The 22028-nt window shown below is 40.6% G+C and overlaps 1 protein-coding gene across 2 annotated transcripts in view; it reads right to left on the bottom strand.

The window, feature by feature from the left end:
• Nucleotides 1–15202: 15202 nt before the first annotated feature.
• Nucleotides 15203–22028, bottom strand: part of gemin7 (gem (nuclear organelle) associated protein 7) — an 8207-nt gene continuing 1381 nt past the window's right edge. For both annotated transcript variants that reach the window (XM_079353315.1, XM_079353314.1), the window contains exon 2: nt 15203–16319. In XM_079353315.1, coding sequence (XP_079209441.1) covers nt 15904–16290 — 387 coding nt within the window. In that variant the 5' untranslated portion in view covers nt 16291–16319 and the 3' untranslated portion in view covers nt 15203–15903. The remainder of the gene's footprint in view (nt 16320–22028) is intronic.

Here is a 22028-nt window from a genome sequence, read left to right as displayed (position 1 = left end):
TTCAGTTTATAAGTCTGTTCACAACAGGTAAAATGAATGTAGACATTAATAACAGTTTGATTCTGTTGTAGAGTTTCATCTCTCTCTGTAATTTTTAAATAAGATATTTAATCACTTCTTGAAAATCTGGGAAACTGTCCTTCTTTTGGACCAGACCAAGAAATGTTGAAAACAGATTGAATACATGATTCTGAATATGGACTGCACCATTGTTGTGTTTCATATAAATCAACAAACAAATACTTCAGTGGAATGACAATAAAACGGAGGAAATGAAGATAAAAAGCTGACACTGATAACTACCAACTCAATGTGAAGTGTTGTTCAGAACTTATTGAAACAAAGGGGCCTAATGACTCGGCCGTCTATATAGACTTTCCCCAAAATCACATTTTCCTGAGAAGAGCACGTCATGGAGCAGAGTGAGTCATGCTAGAAAAGCTTTACCGACCTAAAATAGGCAACGATTTATGTTCAAACACTTAAGTTGATTGATGCCTCAGCAGTCTGAAAGAAAAACACAAGGAACAGGAGAGTGATTACCACTTTTCCGACATTTTCCTTTATTGTGTGTGTGTGTAATGACACTACATTGTGTTGCTTATTCTTGTGCCTCTTGTGTACAATGAGAAACAGACCACAGAGTTATGTTAAGAGCTCACATGAATGAGCCATGCTGTACGCATCCACACAAGTTATGTGTCAGCCCTTTTCACACATGTACCTGTGTGATGTTTACAAAACATCCAAGATAAAGCAACAGTCCAATGCAATGATGAGGGGTAATTGGACCGAGATACACTACATAAAAAGTGTAAAAAAGATGCTGCACTGATCTAGTCATATATCGCTAGCTGTGATAATACCTGTATTTAATACCTTTAATACCTGTATGTAATTACCTGTATTTACACGTCAGCTCATCCTAACTGCATGCAGGAATTATAGGAGGTGGGCAGGAAGAATTTTGGGTGGGAAATTGTCATTTTTTGATTTTGTTTTGTGTGGAAAGAGCCCGACAGATCTACAGAGACGCATTCATTTATATAAAACATTTGAGATGATTTTCAGGTTTTTTCATCTCTGTCTTTCTTTTTGTTTCATGCATATTTATAACAACAACAATCACAATGCTGAGATTTCTACTCTTTAACCTTAGAGTGTGTTACATGAAGGTGAATCAAATCTTATTAAAAGTGCTGCTTGTGCTGTGAAAGCTTTCTATGAGAGCATAAGCTCTTAGAGAGGGAGATCACTGTGGTACTACTTTAACCTAAACTGTACTGAAAGAAAGATCTTGATCTTTTCTCATTCGATAATGAACAAATAAAAAGTTTCTTCAATCACTGAAAAATGTAGAGGATGAAACATTTGTTAAACTCTACATGAGTAGATGAACACAGTTTGTCAATAAACACAAACAGACACGTCTGCTGGAGCCAAACAGTAAGAGGTGAGAGCATACATGAGAGACGTGACGAGAAGAGCGTTTCAGTATTTGTTTCCACTGAATACTAAGACACTTTAGGACACTGTGAGGTCTTAAAAGGGAATGACACAGCACAAAATAAAAGAAAAAGAAGAGGAGGATGATTTGTGAGTGTTGCATGATGGGAAGGACAAATGGATGTCAAAACGTGGAGTGCAGAGGAAGGAGAGTAGACAAATATTACATTTTATTTGATGTTCTCTTAAAGGAGTGTACTGCACCGAGGTAGCAACTCAGTGCAGTACAAACACGCGCACACACACACACACACACACACACACACACACACACACACATACACGCAGACTATACAGAAACGGTCACACAAACAGGGTCTGATGTTGTTCATTCCTGAGTGAGTTTTTGCAGCGATAAGATTTCATGCCTTTGCCCTGAGGTCAGTGTTTCTTTAGACGTGAGAGAGACCTGGTGAGTTAATGTGACGGTGTGTACGTGTGTAGCTGTGATTAGGAATTTCTCATTCTATTATTTCGTGGCCTTTTCTGCTTGAGTCACATCCTTCTTTTTTTTTCAAACATTTAAGCAGAAAAACATCAGGGAAGGCATCAATCTGAAATTCTTAACTTTACTACTTTGAAACTTCGATAACAAGTTGATTCTCTTCACATTCTTGAAAGATCATACTGCCATATCGCACAGCAACATGAGGTGATGTTTCAAGTGACCCCATTTACCTCCAAAGGTGATGAAATTGACAAAAACTAATGATATTATGTCAGAGGTTTGGAAGTTAGTGGCAGTTCGACAAGCAGCCCCCTCACTAAATATTCTCTTCTGAATAGCTTTAGAGGGCCTCGATTTCTTACCTGAAACTCCTTCTTTTTTTTTTGAGAAATGTATGTGGAAAAATTTATAATTTAAATACCAATAAAAAAAGAGCATTACCTACAAGCGTGTAAAGAAAGAGAAAATCATTATCAGTGATAAAATGATGTAATCAAACTAATTGCTTATACTGTCAGTATGAGGAATGGAAAGCTAACAAAACAGACAGTTTCATTGTCACATTCCTCCTCTACAGTAGATATGGTGTTTGCAGATGCTAAAGACAAGGTCACTGAAAAGGCAGAGATGGATCCTTTGTGTGTGTGTGTGTGTGTGTGTGTGTGTGTGTGTGTGTGTGTGTGTGTGTGTGTGTGTGTGTGTGTGTGTGTGTGTGAGAGAGAGAGAGAGAGAGAGAGAGAGAGAGAGAGAGAGAGAGAGCATCCTATGAGCTGATACTCTTTCATTATCTTGCTCAAGGACATTTCAACAAGGATGGGCTCGTTTTTCATTCAAAAAGCCGCCTACACACTCCAGGAACTACTATTGTTGCTGCACGGATTCATTCAGTGATTCAGCGCTCAGGGAGAAATGGTACTCAAGTGCTGGCACACACACACACCACGTACACAGTTACACACATCAACAAACATTCATGTACACGTCTTGGTAAAAGTCTTCTTCGACTTTTTTCTCCTCATAGTGTAAACGCTACAAGCTAATTGTGCTGTTCCTTATCACTCTTGTTTAAAATAATTTGAGAGTATTCTGGTTGTACACATTGAGTATTTTATACAGTAAACGTTGAGTCCATGTCAAGTATAAACGTGTTCTGCAGCAGTAAATGTTGACAGTCTCTGAAGGTTAATGAGCACTGTCATTATGAAAATAATAGGATATATCATTTATCTTTAGAGCTTCCCACTGTGCAGTCTTTTCCACACTCATCAGCAGGCCTTGCTTAGTTGTGTATTTGCGTACAGTTACATTACTCCAACTATTCCCAGTTGGTTTTGTTATAACATTCTTAACTTTTCAAAAGACAAGTTAGCATTTTAACTGTATACAGCACACATACTGTAACTTTCTAGCTAGTAACAAATATCACAAATCCAGTATAGAAACTGTCAGAGTCACCAAAGTATAGCAGGAATTCAACCTGTTATTAAAACTATTGACAAGGGTTCCAGTGACAAATATATTTCATGGGGAACTAGTTTTTAGTATACAGCCTTATTATAGTGCCTTGAAGATAACACTTGCTATGAATTGGCACTTTAAAGACCCAGATTGATTTTTTGTTTGATTATAAACAAATCAATCCTCTTTAAGCACTTAAAATGTACTAACCTGTATGCCTGGCTATGCAAACAAATATGTTGGCTGATTTGAGATAAAATCATGTAATCATCTCATTTGTTTGTGTCTCTCCTGATTTTTTTGTTTATATGCCTCTGCAGTACATTTATCCATCCATATATAAAGTATTTTGGGAAATTGAGCTGCTGTGAAACCAGTCTTCATAAGGGGAGGATGTTTGTGGATGTGTCTTCCCCATAAGGCACATATGTCTGCATGTCTTCACACAACTGCAGTACGTACAGGTTTGTATATGCGTGTGCTTGTGTGTGTGTGTGGTCGGTAATAACAGGAAGCTGGCTCTCCATGTTGACACAAACCTGTCCTAGTAATTGGCCTTTGGAAGTAAATAAACTACCAAACGAGTGTCCCACTCAACCCACCAGCAGAAGAGTTCTCCATGAGACTAAAAATAAGAAACGCTGAGCGCTCCATGGCGTCAAACCCAAACAGGAACACCTGCAGTCCCCCACTTAGCTCGACTCTGCATTGTGACACTCAATCTCACTGCATGCAAACAGTTTCGAGTACAGTTAAGATGGGTGGGAGAAATTTACAGATACCAGCATTAATATAAACGGCTGGTTAGGTGAACCTGAGCTGAAAATGAAGATATGAAGATGACAGAGGGTAAAAGTATTGCCTATGTTTGCGATAAAAGGATCACAGATATCTTGTAGAGGAGAAGGAGGGAGTAGTGATCATAAAAGTAGGAATTTAAAGTGAGAGAGACACTGTTGGATCTGGTCTGAGTAAGGAGCTGTGATGGCAACAAGGCCACAAAACAGATGAAAAGCAACACATAAAAAGTTGATACAAAATCAATAATGAAGGTTTGATTAATGCAAACTGATTAAAGAGGAAAGAGTCAAAGAGATACAGGAGCACACTATTATAGAGGCTGTGATGTAAAAGGCATCAACCCATTTATGACAGGGAAAACATTCATTGAGTGCTGATATGTAAAAAGGTACATGTGAAATCTTAGAGAATATTAAAGAAGCCTACGTGCACACATTTAGAACAGATAACTGGTGAAAGGTACGTGATCTCAGACGTTTACACCATTTAGTATTGCTTTGAATACAGATGACCGGTTATTCATGCTAAACATTTTACAACATTGTCCTTGACTCGGGGGAGGCTCAAAAGGTTTAATTTAGGATGTCTTATCCTCTGCTGTTAGGGGGATCTTCTGGGAGGTCAAAATGCAGCCCAAACAGCTGCAGCACCTGCTCATATTTCTCTCCAGGACAGTGTGATAAAACACAAGTCTCCCTTTATGCATAAAATAAAAAGGGAGGCTCACAACTCATGAGATGGCAGATGCATCTGGTGCACTGTGTGTGTGTGTGTGCGTGTGTGTGTGTGTGTGTGTGTGTGTGTGTGTGTGCGTGTGTGTGTGTGAGTGAGTGTGTGCATGCAATCACACACACAAGAAACATGAATGGGAGTGTGTGTGTGTGTGTGTGTGTGTGTGTGTGTGTGTGTGTAAAATTGTGTAGAAGTGCATGCCTTCCTGTGTTTGTGTATTTTACATGAAGAACACATACTGTAAATATGTGTGAGTGTTATTTACGTATCCCCTCGCTGTCTCTGTGTGTGTCTGCTCCAGATGTATCGGGGTCAGAGAGGGGCTGCCCTCTCCGGTCCCAGATGTGTCCAGGTGTGGCCTGCAGTGTCATACATACATGCAGCCCGGACTCCTTACACAGCCCTCAGGATCAGATACATTTCCAGTATAGTGACAGAGAAGAACAAAATGTGAAGGAAAAGCTAGCAACTGTACAAACGTCTCTAAGTCTAGTATGTTGATATGTCCTGTTGATGCACTGCACTGCACATCTCTTGCGTGAACAAACTCGTAAAGCGATTCATCTCTCGGTTACTTTCTTTGGCAGGATGTGTCTCTCTGTCCAGACAGGACATCTGCGCCCGTTGATATCTGTAGCAAGGAGAACAGGAGCACGCTTAAGGACAGAAATCTGGCAATTTTACAAGAGGAAAAGAGCACTCAAGTCTTATATTTTCTGGCATAGAAAGAGAGACAGACAGACCTGTATGTGTTGAAAAATGACAAAGTTGGTTTTCAATGGAAAAAAAAAGCTTTTGTTTTCAGTGAGAATGCACCAAAACCCAATTTGGGGAATTAGGAGTTTGTGAGTGATGATCTCCGCGTTATCTAGCCTCACTGTTTACTCAGATTCCTGCTCACAGATAGCATCAGCAAACAAGCTGCGGCCAAGTCGACGTGCTGTTGGACCAAGTCGAAGCTGACCTTTTCCACACACACACACACACACACACACACACACACACACACACACACACACACACACACACACACACACAGACAGATAACATACACATACAATCCTGCTGTTCTCTACATTCTGCTTGCTTATAAACACTGAGTGTTGGTGGGACCAAAGACAAACACCAGCCTGTATCTCAGTACATTGAGTTAAACTGAGGAACATAAACATAGACTTTTTATTTGGTTTGTACGGTCAGGAGTTAGGCATTCCTCTTTATATGTATTATAGCTACTATAAGGGGAGGTTACAGTTTCTTTAAGAGTATAGTTCACCAACATTAAAAAAAGAAATCTTCAAAGTTTCTTGAACATTGTGTTGACTGTGGATCAGGATGTACTGCTGGACATCCATTGATTTAAAGGTTGACTGTTCTTTCACCGAAAATGTCCTTGGGCATGATGCTGAAAGTGATTGATAGATGTTTTAGTCTCTGTTCTGTGTCGTCTTGATACAGCTGTCCTTTTCAACATTTTTCATCATTCTCCTATGATATGAAGGGAGACATATTCCGAGGAATTATCCCTTCCACATCATGTTGTTTATCCAACGTTAAAGTTTTTTTAAATTTATTTTTTTAAGCTTCATATGCCTTTATTTCAGAGCTGGGACAGTGGATAGAGTCAGCACCCAGCGAGAAAGAGTGTGGGGAATGGCATTCGGGAAAAGAGCCACAGGTCAAATTGGAACTTGGGCCGCCTGCTCCTGAGCCACAGCCTCTGTACATGAGCACTAACCATTAGGTTGCCAGCGCCTTGAATGTTGGTCTTTGTGTTTGAAAGACAGCATGCAGAAATTCAGAAATAATAATAATCAATTATTTCTTTCGAAAGGCTTCAAGCTAACGTTAAGAGCCAGTTTTAATTAAGTATACCTAATCATGATAAAGCAGAGATATTTGTGTGATAATTTAGAGATAATGTTCAAATAAAGTAACAAAATCTACTGATGTAAAGTATCCAACAAGTTCCACTGAAGAAAAGAGACTAAACCGTCTACTTCTTAACTTTGCTCTTTACTTTCCACTCCTTGGAATTTACTTATTTAAATGTGAGTGAAGTGACCATCTAGTTAACTGTTGCGTTTTGTTCCTGGACCCTTTCAGTGAAAATCCTGGTGGTGAAACATAATAAGAAAAAAAAAAGAGATGTAAGCTGCTCTCTCTGCTTACTTTCAGTCTCCACTGTTAATGTAGTCAATGAGTAAATGAACTAATGGTATGACTAAATTGTAACTGTACTAATGGCTGTTTAATAAGGACAGAAACGGCTGCTGAGCCTTGATACCCCTATAAAGGTATATTACTGTATCTTTCACAAGTCGCTGCTCCCCTTACACCACCATGTCCCTCATTCATATTCCACCTCTTCCTCTTTCTCTTTATTCCTCTCTTTGTGCGACAGAGTGATGTGACAGTAGAGAGCAGACAATGTCGGGTTACCCTGGTAATTTGGGAAGGAGGACGGAAGTATCCTAGTCGGGCAGACGGGCGACGTCCCCTCCTCCCGGTGCGGCGCAAGTCCCACCGATGATTCACCAGCCTGCACGATGAAGGTTGACGACCCCAATTTGAGAAAGGCAGGAGGAGGAGGAGTGAGAGAAGAAGGCAGATGAGGAAGGGGAATAATAAGGAGGGGATGGCGTTGCCTACGTCAGTGGCACTTGCTAATAGGCAGATGTCCTTGTCCCTGACACAAGTAAATCATGTCTCCTGGGGTAAGAATGAAAGAAAGAGAGAAGGAGAGGAAGGGAAGAAACAAGTAAGGCAGAGATAGAGATTGGTGTCTGGACGTGAGTGCGTGTCTGAATGAAATTATAAGCAATTACTTCAGCCTTTTAGTCCACTGTTGAAATGCAGTTTTGATGAAGATAAAAAACAAGAAGGAGGGGGAAGCAGAGGAAGGTGAAGTGACTCAGTTAAAGTGTTTTAAGCTGTTTTGGGTGAGTGGGCCGGCCTGTTAGAGAACACAGAGTGAACAGGTGAGACATGGAGGAGTGGAAGCAGATAAAGAGGACAGTACCTGACGAGACAAGGTTGAGACAGAGGGAGGAAGAGTGTTCATCTGTAGAGCAAACAGTATGGAGGGAAAATAAATGCTTTGCGGATAAAAGTAGGAGCAGATTATCATCAGGAAGATGAATTTAGAAGATATTGATTGGTTAAGACCAACAAGACCAACAGAGGGAGGAATTATTGTTTCTAGAATGTACCTTTAATTTTCTGTTATATTTTATGGGATCACAATCAAATGAAGCATGGGCTCTAATCACAATGGCAGAAAACTCCTGAAAACTTTCATGATCTGCTGCATGTGTGAACCCGAACATCCCAATTTTACACCCAGATTTTTTTTTTCTGCCAGCCCCTCCAAGTATCTGCATAATATAACAGCTCTCCACAAAATGCTGTATGTTCTTCTCTGCCGTGATTATCTGTCCCCATTGCATCAAACTCAGTTCCCTCCATGTCCGATAGTCATTCTTTTTACATCATACCTGCCTCCTGAGGCCCTTCTAGCTCAACAGTGATAACCTTGAGTTCAGTGACAACTGATTTGAATTTTTTTTCTGGGAATTTCTGCACCGACTACTTTGAAAACGGCAATGATGATGTTAAGAGCCTTTGTTGAATTTTCCCACTTTCAAATTTTCACAGAGAGTTGCGATGTGAAACTATCAAAGGTTAGCAGATGACAGTATACTTTTTATGGTAACAACACATGCGAGATTAAGGGTTGAGGTCAGGAGATCAGCAACACAATATATGCCCCTGAGAGCGATGACCAACTTTGCAAGGCTTTTGGTCTTGCCAAGGGTTTTTAAATATTATTTGACAGCAACATATCTAATTAAGGTTATTGTCAATATTATGTTGCTAGTTGGCTGGCTCGGGAACTCTTGGGGCGGTTTAGTTTGACCAGTGTGCTTGAAAATTTGGCCGATCTGGTGTACATCTGGACGTTTCTCTTGTACTCAACATTGCATGCTTTGAAGACACGGCCTGAGAGTAAATGAACGGACGCTATTCTGGGCATTTATGTTGCAGAGGTTGCAAAGGATGCCTTTCCTGAAATTAGTGAAACTGACATCTGTACCCAGATGTTTTTATCGTCAGACTAAGTTAAGTTACATGTGTGTATAACTGTTGGATAACTGTTGAGGTTTTATTCAACCACTGGTGTTCAGTAACATACATTCATCATTTAGAGTTTGTTGCTGTTGCCTTGTCCCACAGAGTCAGCTAATGGCTACAGGAAGATAAACTTTCCAAAGTATGTGATCCTCCTCCTGATTAAATTGCTCTGTAGCAGCCCCCCACCCACCCACAGGGAAGCTTCCCCTGTACAAACACTATCATCCAGCCTCCCTCACAATCACCATAACCACATATCATTAAGAGCAACGTAGTCATTTAAGGTCAGCATCAACATTTCTGCAGGAATGTGCACTCACAGAGTACTAACATGTGTTTTCCCACATTGCATGCTGATAATAATAATATGATCCGTTTTGAGCGTGGGCACTCACAGCAGAAGTCAAGCTCAGTTGTGAGCCTGCAGCCGCTTCCAACGGGAAACCTGTGCAACCTGTGACTTCAATCATGTTTGAGAAGTGAGTAAGAAACTGAATTAATGTCAAAACTGCAGCCTGGATATTCAAAGTATGAAGTAGGTTTACATGTTCCTGCCTCACTGATCGACAAGAAATGAAATTGGATTAAGTTTTAAAGATCCACTTGTAGAGATCTACAGTACTAATGCATGTGTAAACTTTAATAGATTAAAAGGTACAATTAATAACCAAAGGATATGAAAACATATGTGGTAAATGAAATAATTAACTGAGTCAAAATGCAAAAACCTAAAGATGGAAGAAAATATTGGATCCTTTGAGAACAATAAAATAAAAATACTCTTGAGACAAAAAATAAAATAAAACAGTTAGCAACTTAAAGGAATTTAGCCAAATGTGAAAGATTTTTAAAGGAAGAATGTGCACATTTTTGATGCAGTAGATGTCACCCTTGAGCACCAAAACTCACCAAAACACTGTTTAGTGACACGTTTGTGATTCTGAAGCCTCCAGCAGCACACCTCCAACACATCTCCAATCGGGTTCCCACGAAAGACACACCATCATTTTGCACAATAAAGAGCAACTGGTAGACAAAATTGTCCTTGGTTTGAGCTGCTATTAGGGTCTGCATTATTGGGTTAGCAGGCTTATGTTAGCACACTGTTGACTCACAGTTTCATATTGCACATACATCGACACAGAATGACCTTGTGCGAAAGACATTTATGTGACATCCAAATTAGCAGTGAGTAGGCTATGCTATTCTTCTTTTCTCCTGTGACTGGCTAAAACAGCGTTGTCAGTGTTGTTTGAATGCTTGAAATTGTTGGTGGGTTAAGTATCAGAGAATGCTGCAGAATCAGACTTGTTTTCAGTTTCAATTTTGATGATCCATTTGACTGTTAAATGAAAGAAAATTGTGTCACAAATAATAGATTATTTGTAGGATATCTCAGTCTGAATAAGGGTTGAACCAAAAAACAATTCCCCTCATCTAAAGTTGCACTATTGAAATGGCTTAAAACCAATTATGTTTAGCTCTCTAGTTTGCATTGCATGTATAAACACAAAACCTTAAAGACAAACCTTAGAGTTCTCATAAGACTCAAAACCCATCAGCAAAATGACTTCTCTCTACGGTCACTTCTCACAGAAGATGAGTTTATCCAATCAGAGCTGGTATCTGAGGGTCTTCGGAATCACAGACACTAATAAGCAGCATCTTCCTGTGTTTACTCCAGTGGGAATGGGAGTGGACCTGGATGAAGTCTACCAACTTATAGATAAATACAGATAACTTTAATCTCATGCTAATTCTGAGCACTTCCCTTTCCTCCTCATATGTCTTCCTGTCTAGACATATACAGTACAATTCATTTACTTCTTCCAAGGTCATACTGTTTTGACCGATGAAAAAAACAAAAAGAAAGGAAAAAACTGCATTATTTACTGCTTGTAAAAAGCAAATCAGCTGAAGCTCAAGCTAAATCTACTTACATTTAATTCTGATTATTTTCATAGTCCCAGTGTATGTTTATGTTTGGAGGGAAGGCTGCAGCTGGCACGCTCCCCTGGAAGCCTCTTTATCTCCCTGACCACTTGAGTCGGGGAAGTGAGGCTGCCACACAGCGCCTGGTCCTCACAATTGCTGGAGCTGCTCCAACATTCCCCCGCGACACGACTCAAACAAACCAAACCTGGGGACTGACCATGACTCAGCCGTTCCCCTTGTGTCTGCCTGTCTGGCTGCTTTATCAACAGTTCTAGTGAGACCTTAACAGTAAATTTCCCCTTTTAGTTGTGCTTGGAGAAATGTGGTCATTTTGTTATAGTAGCAGCCTTGGATTTTTTTAAAATGGCGTTTTTTCTTCATTAATGAACTTATTTTAAAGCATGGTCAGCTCCGAATGAGTAGATTTGCTTTTTTTGTTAGATTTTGCATTATTCCATTTACCATCTCTAGTAACTCCACAATCAGAGCAGACGTCTCTGCAAATCGTGACAGCAGTGCAACATGAAAATGCTTCGTCACCATGAAATCAAACAGAGGAATTTCTGATCTTTTCCAATGCCCATGGCCTGGTCAATGCATATCAAACGATGTTAATCGTTCTGTGTGGCAGCCAGCACAGGAACATTTGGAGCTTGACTTCAAAATCAAGATTAGAAAAATAAGAAAAGACTGTCGCATGTGTGGACAGTGACAAGACCAAAGTACTTCACAAACTTTTACAGGTTTTTATACAATAAAGGAGCGAGCAGAAAGGTCACTGGTACACCATAGTAATCAGTATACAGAACACAAATCCATGAAGTTCTGCAACTTTTGTTGCAGATTTAAACATATTTAGACATGTGGTGCAATGGAAGACTTAACCAAACTTAGAAAACCTATTGGCTAGATAAGACAAGAGAAATGGATTGGAGAGAAAACTTTTCTACTGAGACTTCATTTGGAAACCAGGACATGGAATGTGAATTCACAGCATCAACAGTGTGAGTATCCACACCTGTTGCTGAATTTAATTTTGTTCAACCCATCCTTCTGGCTCGTTCTGATTCTCCTGAATATTTCTTGTTGCTTCATACGATGGCTCAGAAGTTGGGGTAATGCCAGCCATTAAAAATTCAACCATTTGCATTCAAAACTCACCACACTAATTTATGGGAAATTTTGTAGGAGTTCAGTGCATTTGTAAAAACAACATCACAGGGCTTTTTTCCCTAATACTCATCAACGTTATCTCCTGAATCATCATCTCTTAAATGTCTGAAACAGAACATGCTAAAAATACACATTTATGAGGTCACTGTCCAATTATTTTAGTCTCCTGGCAAGAGTTTTTGACTAAGAGGTGATTAAGTGATTTTGTAAGTTATCAGACACTTAACAGGAAGACAGAACGGGCCACAAACAGGACAGAGAGGAATGTGCTTCCTGTTAGCCGGCAGTGTTAAACAGGGCAGATACCACGTGCCATCATAACTGACGCACACATACACAAACGCACTCACACATATGCTTGTACACTCGAATGCTAAGAGACAGGAATGTTTTTCTACTGAAATCAGGGAGAAGCAGACTGTCAGGAAAGACAAACAGTAAGAGTAGATAACTCTGAGACAGTGTGTTCTGTCTGTCAGAGGTTCGAATTAGAACACATGAATCTAACTCCAGGTCTTGACAAGAGGGCACTCAATTTTCCAAACAAACAAACTCCAGTGTTTAAAAAAGGACGACAATGAAGATGTAGTTCCACGAGTGTCCACTTGAGGCTGGCTCCGAAAGTCAGAATCCTCATTATAGGTCCCATATTAAAATTCTAATTTGTATAGCAGGAATAAACATCTTTACATTTTGGCACAAAAAAAGTTTACTTACGTTGGTTAAACGTTTGTTCCTCAAAGCACATTGTTAGATCCCATGACAATACTTCATGGTCTCTTATGTTGTTTTGGGAAGCATCACGGTCGACTTAAAGGCCATGTCAAATAAGGGGAGAGACACCTTAATTACACCAAAATTTTGCCAATTATTTACAAAACATAAATGAAACTGCAAAGAGATATGCAGTTTGGACATCGGTAGAGTAAATAAGCAGAGGTTTAAAAAGTGTATGGTGCATGTTTTGGATGGAAAAGGAAGACCAAGTAACTAAACAAGTGGCATGAAGAAACTCCCTCTGAGCAGATTGACCTGCTCTCAGTCAGGCTGATTGGACAGCCATGCCTCCACTTCACATGTACCCGCAACACAAAAGAGAAGACATAACCTAGCAAACAGGCTAGTGTGTCCAACCCATCATGTCTTTCTTTTGGTTACATATTGTTTAGTTTCACCTTGTAACACATGTTCATTCTTCCTTGTGTAAAGTTCGTTCAATCGTTAACAACTGTAACTTAAGTCTAGGTAGAGGTTGTTGTTATCTGCTCCACTTGCAAACTATTTAAAAAGCAATATCAGCAATATTTATAAAGTTTTTCATCCCTTTGTTTTTTTACAGAAAAATTACAATAAAAGTGGAAATTGAAAGAAAATATGTGCATAGTTTGCCACTTGTTCCCCACACCCTCTCCAATAGTTTGAACCTGCAAGGGGGGAATATTTACTGTGTTGGCATAGTGTGATTAAATATCTCATATTTACATTTACAAGTCCCTCCAGTATTTTGATTGTATTATTCTTAAATTTGTACTTAAGTTGTCTTCCAGTCTTTTGTTGTGATATTGATTTCAAGTTCTTTTCCCCATTGTTCTTCTATTTTATGATCTGCTATAGTGAACTTTAACAGTATTTCAAACATTTGAAAAAACCCTTTTAGCTGTATTTTTATTTTGGAACAATTGATGCACAAATATCTTTTAATATTTCCTCCTGCATATGCTTTGAAAGATAACTTCTCACTTGTAGATACTACAAACAAAATTTCGGATCTTTTCAAATGAATCTCTTGTATTTCTTGTGAGAGAAAAAAAAAAAAAAAAAAAACATGCTTATGTTTGTGTGTTCCTGCTGTGAAGGATCATCCCGGAGGTGAGTCAGAACTGAGGGAGTTGAGAGCTGCTTGTCATAGAACAGCATGCTTGTGTTTATGAAATTAACATTGGTCGTCCTTGAAGGCTTCCTGATTGAATCACACAAGCTCGATGACGTCATGCAAGGTTTAAGTCACATTTTGGATTAGGGAGGGCGAGATAGAGAGAGAGAGAGAGAGAGAGAGAGAGAGAGAGAGAGAGAGAGAGAGAGAGAGAGAGAGAGAGAGAGAGAGAGAGAGAGAGAGAGAGAGAGAGAGAGAGAGAGAGAGAGAGAGAGAGAGAGAGAGAGAGAGAGAGAGAGAGAGAGAGAGAGAGAGAGAGAGAGGATGAGTCACTGCCTCATTGATGACTGTCTCCACTGAGTGGTCAGATAATTCAGGTACAGAAGGAGAGACAGGCACAGCACGACTGCCTAATGGCACTCAGATAAAATGACTTATTGAGAACTTGCAAAATACACCTTTTAAGAAGATTAAATGGTATTGATGCCCCTGCCCGACCCATCCCCATCTTGGATTATATTTATGACCAAGAATTGAAATAACAGACAAACAACCTGTGCCACCATCAGACATGGTACTTAGTGTTAAGACTACTGAAAAGTTCAGAGAAAAGATCTATTGAGCACCATATTGGACATAAAGTTATAAAAAGCACAACACAATAACAAGCAAAATACAAGTGAACAAAAGTCACGCAAGAGTCAAAATATTCAAGACCAAAAAGAGATCTAGAACAATCAAGATATCAAATGACAGATGCACACATCAGTGGCTTCTTCTCCTTATTGCCTGGCCACAAAACTCTGACAAAGTCCTGTGTGGATTTCCTGCAGCACATTTAAGTGGTCTGAAACTCAGAGATTCAGTGTTGTGATGTCAATCAATCCACAGTCGACCTTTTCACCTCATGTTTACAATGATTCACAAAGAATATTGAATGAAATGGTTTTTTTCTAGTTTCTATTGAACAGATCATCTCGTAATTGTTTTGCTCTGTTAACCTAATTGGATGGACATTGACACAGAAATATATTATCCTTCTGTTAGACTTAAAGACAAATAGACAAAGTGTCAGCAATCTGATAAGAATTCAGTTTTTTCAGTTATCATTCACAAAGCACAAGTTTATTTGGAACCACGTCTCGGTATTTTTCCAAACACAATTTAATGAAACATTTTGATACAAAAGAAATAAACTCAAAAGATCATGGAAAGTTCAATTTTCCTTTTTGTTGGATTACAAAGGGTATATAAACTGTCAACCCAAACACCAGTAGAGTGATATCTCTTCATCAAGTGTACTGAGGGGAAACAAAAACAGTGCATATGAACTTCAATGAGTCTTGAGTTGCAAAGAAGAAATGTACAAGCGGACATATTGATAACAAAAGAACGAGTGGCATTTTGTTTTTTCCTCTTGAATACATCATCTTATTACCATTCAATGTTTTAACCTCAATGACTGAATTCAATTTTAAACTGAGGGAATATACTGCCAACAACCTTATTCTCAAAATGTTCTTGTGGGAAAAATAAAGTAACAAAATATTATTACATTACAATCAACTTGGTCAAAATTGTTGATTTTTCAATCTGTTGACACTGTCTCAGAACTGAGAGCAAAACCCAGAACAAGCTCTCTCACAAGGCTTTGGCCTCTCTGTTGAAACAGGCAAAGGGCTCCCTCTAGTGCTGTAATAGTGGCACTGCTTGTCGAGTCTTTGAACGCTTACAGACTGTTGTGACTGGATGATCCACACTGCAAGGATAGAAAGCAGCAATGTAGACACACACTGATCACCCACAATATCACCAAACAAACAAAGAGCATTAGATTTGATGTTCATACATCGTATGTGAATGAAATCACGTCATGACTCCTAATCAGTGCCTCTTTTTGCACCCCAATCGGAGTGTGCAGGTCTGACACCTGAAAGTTAAGTACGTCGATGTCAGACGCTCCAAACGTGGCCTCCACCTTCACCTTCTCGTACATGTTAAACTGAACCTTCTTGTCAGTCATAGAGAGGAGAAATCGGAGGAACGTCTCCCTCAGCACAGAACGTGCATGCTGCTCTTTCTGCAGCTGCTCGGGGTCAGTCTCTGATTTGGCAGATGTTGGAATGGAGGTGCGGCACAGAGCGATGAAGCGGGGGGATTTGGGGTCAAACCCGCGGCTATTGGGGTCCGGTCCTCTTGGCAGGCGGAGCACAGACACAGGTGTTGCCATGTCCAGTAACAAAGTCTTTCTTTCAAAACCTGTTAAACAAAAAACACACATTAGAAGAAGCCATAAACACCCCTCCAATAAGAACGATGTTTTCAAAGAAAAGTGTAAACATTCTGTGTTTGTGCAATAAATTACAAATATGCAATATCATCCCTTAAAATGTTTGACATTATAATAGGAGTAGACAAAAGTATTAGCTTAATCTTAGATCCCTCAAATGCATCCTGGAAGAAGTGGACTCAACTTGCAGACTTTCTTTGTCACATGTTCAACATCACATGATGGAGCAGCTATTTATTGTGCAGGAGCCTTTCATGCAAGCACAATGGATATCATGCTAGAACAAACAAACTTCAATAAAAGGTTAGTTTTTCAAGCCATGTATGAGAAAAGAGGCGACACATACAAGCTTATTTTTAATTGGGATTCATAGCTTGCTTTGTTTGTATCATTATGAACTGAACACATTTAGAACTGTCTTTTTTTTCCCAGACCAATCAAACAATTTGTAGCCCAGCGTTGAGGGAACTTCTGGGCGAAGAATGAAACGGGGATAAGTCTGGGGGAAAAATTAAGATAAATAACTTCAACTCAAACCTCATTAAGTGCAACCATGGAATATAAAGTTTAAATGTATTAACATTACAGACACTGAAACCTTTGGCAGCATCAGAATACACTCAAACCACACTAGATAAGCTTTAATGTAATATTGCATTTACTGATGTTGTGGAAAATTTTACTCCATGTGTACTACGAAGGTCTCATAGAATCTGTCATATAAAATGTATCTGAAATGTCTTAGAACACTACATGCACAGCATATTGGGTGTTTTGTTTCCCATCATTTTGTTCTCTTTATTCTGTTTCTCACACTCTGTACATGTGGGAAGAGTCACCCAGGCTCTCTCACTGGACTCCATCTCCTTCTCAGCCTTGGGAGATGGTAAATAGTCATGTAGTCTCTTTTCTCACACTAGGGGATAGATTGTGCCCTGCCAGGTGGGCAGTGTCTCTATGTGGCGTGATGGGGAAGTGCTCTGTGTAATGTGATGGAAATGTGTAAGTTTTCATGTTTGCCTTTTCTCGGGGCCTCTTTCTCTCCTCACCGTGTGAGAGAGGGGTCTTCGAACGCTTATCTTGCCTTCGAATAAATGTTCATTGAGACCAGATCGATCTTGGGGTTCCTTTTTGAATAGATCTTCTCACTCTTTATTTTCACTCTTTGGTAATGGGAAAAATTCCACAACAATTTGGCGTTGTCGGCAGGATCCAGCGAGCTGCTACACGAGGGGAACGGGAGAATGGTGCTTGGCCAGCCTGAGGGAAAAAAAACTCAGTCCACCTGTTTGAACAGGGGAGCCGGAATCTCGTCTACGGCCGCCTGGATCCAACGGACTTGATCCGAGAGAATACTGGGTGAGATACTATTCAAATCATAATTATGGACTCTCTGGGAAAGGGAAGACGGGTGTTTTTATGATTTCGTGCACTATAAAGAGAGAAAATCAGGGACTTTCCAAGGAAAAATCAGTGCTCTTATGATTTCAAGCACAATAAAATCTGAAAATCCGGAGATTTTCCAGGGGGAAAATTGAGTGTTCTTATGATTACATGCACTATAAAGAATAGAAATCAGGGATTTTTTCTTGGAGACTCAGTGTTCTTATGATTTCGAGCACTAAAAAATATAAAAGGAATCAGACTTCCCAGTGGGAAATTCAAGGTGCTCTTAGTATTTCAAACTTTATGAAGCTAGGAGCTCTGGATTTTCTCCGGGGGACTCAGTGCTCTTATGATTTCGAGCACTATAAAAGTGAAGAATCAGGGGACTTTCCAGGGATGTTCAAAGGGTGAGAATATTCTCGTGGCAAGCCAGTGCCCTTAGCATTTCGGCACTATAAAGTTAGGAAAGCCAGCAAGAGACGTCTTGACTGTAACAGGGGGTCCGGATCCACTAAGTGTCAAGTACCTTTCCCCGACAGTCCATTGTGTAATATTATGATATAAAAAAAAGAAAAAAGAAAAAGAGAAAACAGGAAAAAAAAAGGGAAAAAACAAACAACAAAAAAAAACCAAATACGGTGAAAAATGTTTCGAATGTCTGAATGAGTGGATGAATGAATATGGATTTCCAGAATGAGTTTCGTTGAACTTAAATCAGTTATAATAATAATAATAATAATATAAATAATAAATACAGTATAAATAAAAAAAAAGGTAAAGGTGAAAGTCAAGGATTTGGAAAGATATGGGAGTCATAGCAAATGCATGACAATGTGGAAAACTGCAGTGAGACTCTCGCTGCAAAAGAGAGAGAGAGAGAAAAAAGGTCATGTAAAAGATGGCAGAGGGAAGAGTTTAAAGTGGAGATGTAACTGGAAGAAAAAACCAGTTCAGCCCACCTCCATATAGGTCTAGTGATACCTCACGTCTGTCTCCTTATGCCCCATTGCAGGCACCATTGCAGGCCCTCAGGGTGATGGACTTGGACCTGGACTCCTACCCTCCCATGCCGCCGTCCCTGCCACCACTGGAACCAGACCAGCCGGAACCAGACGACCAGCCTCCTCCCATGGTCAACAGGGCCCAGCAGACGGTTCTCCAACATCGCAACGTTATGACAGCCCTAACATTGCCAGCTCCAGACCAAAGAGCAAAGCATCCGGATTGGGATAACACAGACACTGGAATACAAAGCTGCTGTTGCTACTCTGACCCGAGACCTGAGAGACGAATTCTTCAGAAACACTGATACCGGCGCTGTCAGGAGTGTTATGCAGCGCCCAGAGAAGCAAGCTGCTGATTTCCTGCATTGCCTGACTTAAGCCTTTAACCGTCACTCAGGCCTCCTCTGCAACCACATTATGGATGTTGCAGGGCAGACATGGCGTCATGGTGTAAGGTATGGAGAGCTCCGAAGACACGTTTTACACGCCCAGGACGTGGTGAATGAGCGAGAAGGGAGCAGAAAAGAAAAGAGAGACACTGTTGCATAAGCTGCCCATTTCCAGAGCCTGTCCCAAAGACACGGATGCGAAGGGGGCCGAGCCCTTGACTGACATTCTGACGTGTACCATTACTGCTGGCAACCTGACCGTTGAAGGGACGATTGCCCGCAGCGAGGAGGAGCTGAAGGAGGAACTAAAATATATCTATGAGTTGGGAATACAGTTAGGACAATCGACCCAGCAACTTGTTAAAATGACAAAAGAAAAGTTGCTCCTGACTCAGACTTCAAGCGACTTACTGACTTACTCTGTACCTCTCATGCGTCTAATGACTTCGACCATGTTTATGGAAAACAATGGTACAAATAATCCTCTGACGGACTGACTCTAACGTTGTTTTGGAGCGCCCACGTGGCAGCTATCTGCGTGTCCTTGATGGAGCCTCAGGAAGGATTGTTTAGAGTTTACAGTTTCTCTCTGCATGTTTCTTCCTGAAGCTGAGCGCTCCTTTGAGCAATTGTTTATATTTTAGCTAATTGTTATTATTTAATGTTTATTTTGTAGAGAGAGAGCACAGTCTACTGAATTAAATTCCCTGGGTGTTAAACATGCCTGGCCAATAAAACTGATTCTGATTTTGATTAAAACAAGCCCTGTCTCAGTCGCCACCTGCCTTTGGTCTTCCTGACCCCTCCTGTCCTGTTGTTTAAACGGTGGACGAAAAGGGAGGATTTCTCTCGTCTGTCTTGTTATAAATGCGTGGTGATAAACTCCGCTCGGTGGCCTACTTTTCATCCAAACTTGACCCTGTGGCTGTAGAACTTCCTGGGTTTTTTTTAGAGCTGTAGCAGCAGCTGAAGAAGCTGTTTTAGCTTCACGTGACATTATTGGCTTCGATCTTACAGTCCTTGTTTCTCGTAATGTTTATTATTTTGCTTGATCAAAATGCATGACACTTGTCTGCTGCCAGGTGATTGCGCTATTCCACCATCTTGCTTGGTCTCCCCAATGTCACTATCAGGTCTGCACACCTCGTGCTGACCTCTCTGACCGACCCCTGATTAACCCTGACCTAATCCTGTTCGTTGATGGTTTCTCCTCCTGCTCTGACATTGGACTGAAGAGGGTAGAATACGCCGTCTGCTAAAAACAATGTGTTGGCCTCTGGCTCACTGTCATCTAATTACTCTGCACAAACAGCAGAACTTTTGGCTTCAACTGAGGCCTGCAAATTAGCATCTAAAGCGGTCATGATCTACACTAACTCCCGTTATCCCTTCGGAGTAGTTCATGACATTGGAGCACTATGGAAACATCGCTCTTCTCTGAAATCTGACTGTAAACATATTTTAAACTGTGGTTTGCATGTTTTTCCATGTGTGTCGAAGCATTTCCAACTAAACATGTTGACAGAAGTGCCGTCGCAAAAGCTCTTTTGACAGAGATCATTCCAAGGTGGGACACACCTAAACCTAAACTCCAGTGATAATGGCATCCATTTTATTACGAAAGCCCAAACAAGAAGTAAGTGCTCTGTAGGGGTTCAAGCTAAAAACACTCTGTGCCTCCCATCTACAGTCAGGTGGTGCTGTGAGCATGAAAATGGCACTTTAAAAAGCAGATTGGCTAAATGTTGTGAAGACACCAAGTAATCCTAGACAAAAGCACTTCCGCTTGTTCTCATGTAAATGCGTACACGCACACGTGCACGCACCTCACTTAACTTTTATGAAATATTGTTTGAACATCTAGATAACACTGGAGGGGAAACCAGCACAAAACTAACTCCTACATCTACTGCTTTATTAAAACATAACATGTTGAAATATTGCAAAAGTCTGTCACGGTCCCTTTCTGTCTCCACCAGGCGGTGGAAGCTGCACTATCCGTTCCAGCGGCCTCTGGACCGCTCTACACCTTCTGGCCAGGACAGTGGGTTGCTGTGAAGGACCACAGGCACCGCCACTGAAAGTCCAAGCGCCGGTTAGGTCCGAACCAGGTTCTGCTGACCCACACCGTTTGAAGGTCGCAGAGATGGCCACGTGGATTCACGCCAGCCACTGCCGCCTCTTTACTGGAGAGCCCAGTAGCTGCCCCTAATCCAGCCCCATAATGACTCTGAGGTGCTCAGAGCGTTCCTGTGTGGCCACCATTGGAGCTTTACCATCTTGTGCCTCCCCTTGTGGGGGTCCCTTTGGGGAGACCCTGTCCATGCGTCTCCCACCAAAGGTGGAAACACGAAACACTCAGCAACCGCATAGTTTGTGGATTATCGCCCCATACCACTCCTTCTAACTGCTTGCTGATTCCCTATCCCGCCTTAGTACACGTTTCCACTTCTGTTTTCCTACTGTGGAAAAGCAACCACACTTCACACCTTTTCACTGGAAAAGAAATCAGACTCAAACTTTTCACTAGAAAAGCAACCACACTCAAACTTTTCACTAGAAAAGCAACCACACTCAAACTTTTCACTAGAAAAGAAATCAGACTCAGACTGCGAATCTTCCCCCTGGAGGAAGAATGTAACGGAAGTTATTATGTTCTTCGTGATCCTCACACCTTTACTGCACCGACTAATGTTTTTTTTGTGTTCGATCTCGATCAGTGTACATGTAAAAAAATAAAATAAAAAATGGTCTCAAGACCCCAAAGGCACATATTTGGGTACCACTGCAGGATGTAATATCCCTCTTAATGACTCCTGCTCTGTCTTTCTTCCCTCTATGATAAATTTGCTGTTTATTGGAATTGTGCTACTGATGATGTTTTTTCTCTTGTTGTGTT

Source organism: Symphodus melops (assembly GCF_947650265.1).
Source record: "Symphodus melops genome assembly, chromosome: 10".
Classification (NCBI taxonomy): Eukaryota; Metazoa; Chordata; class Actinopteri; order Labriformes; family Labridae; genus Symphodus; species Symphodus melops.
Note: the sequence above shows the minus strand (reverse complement) of the source record. Positions and strands in the feature narration are given on the sequence as shown.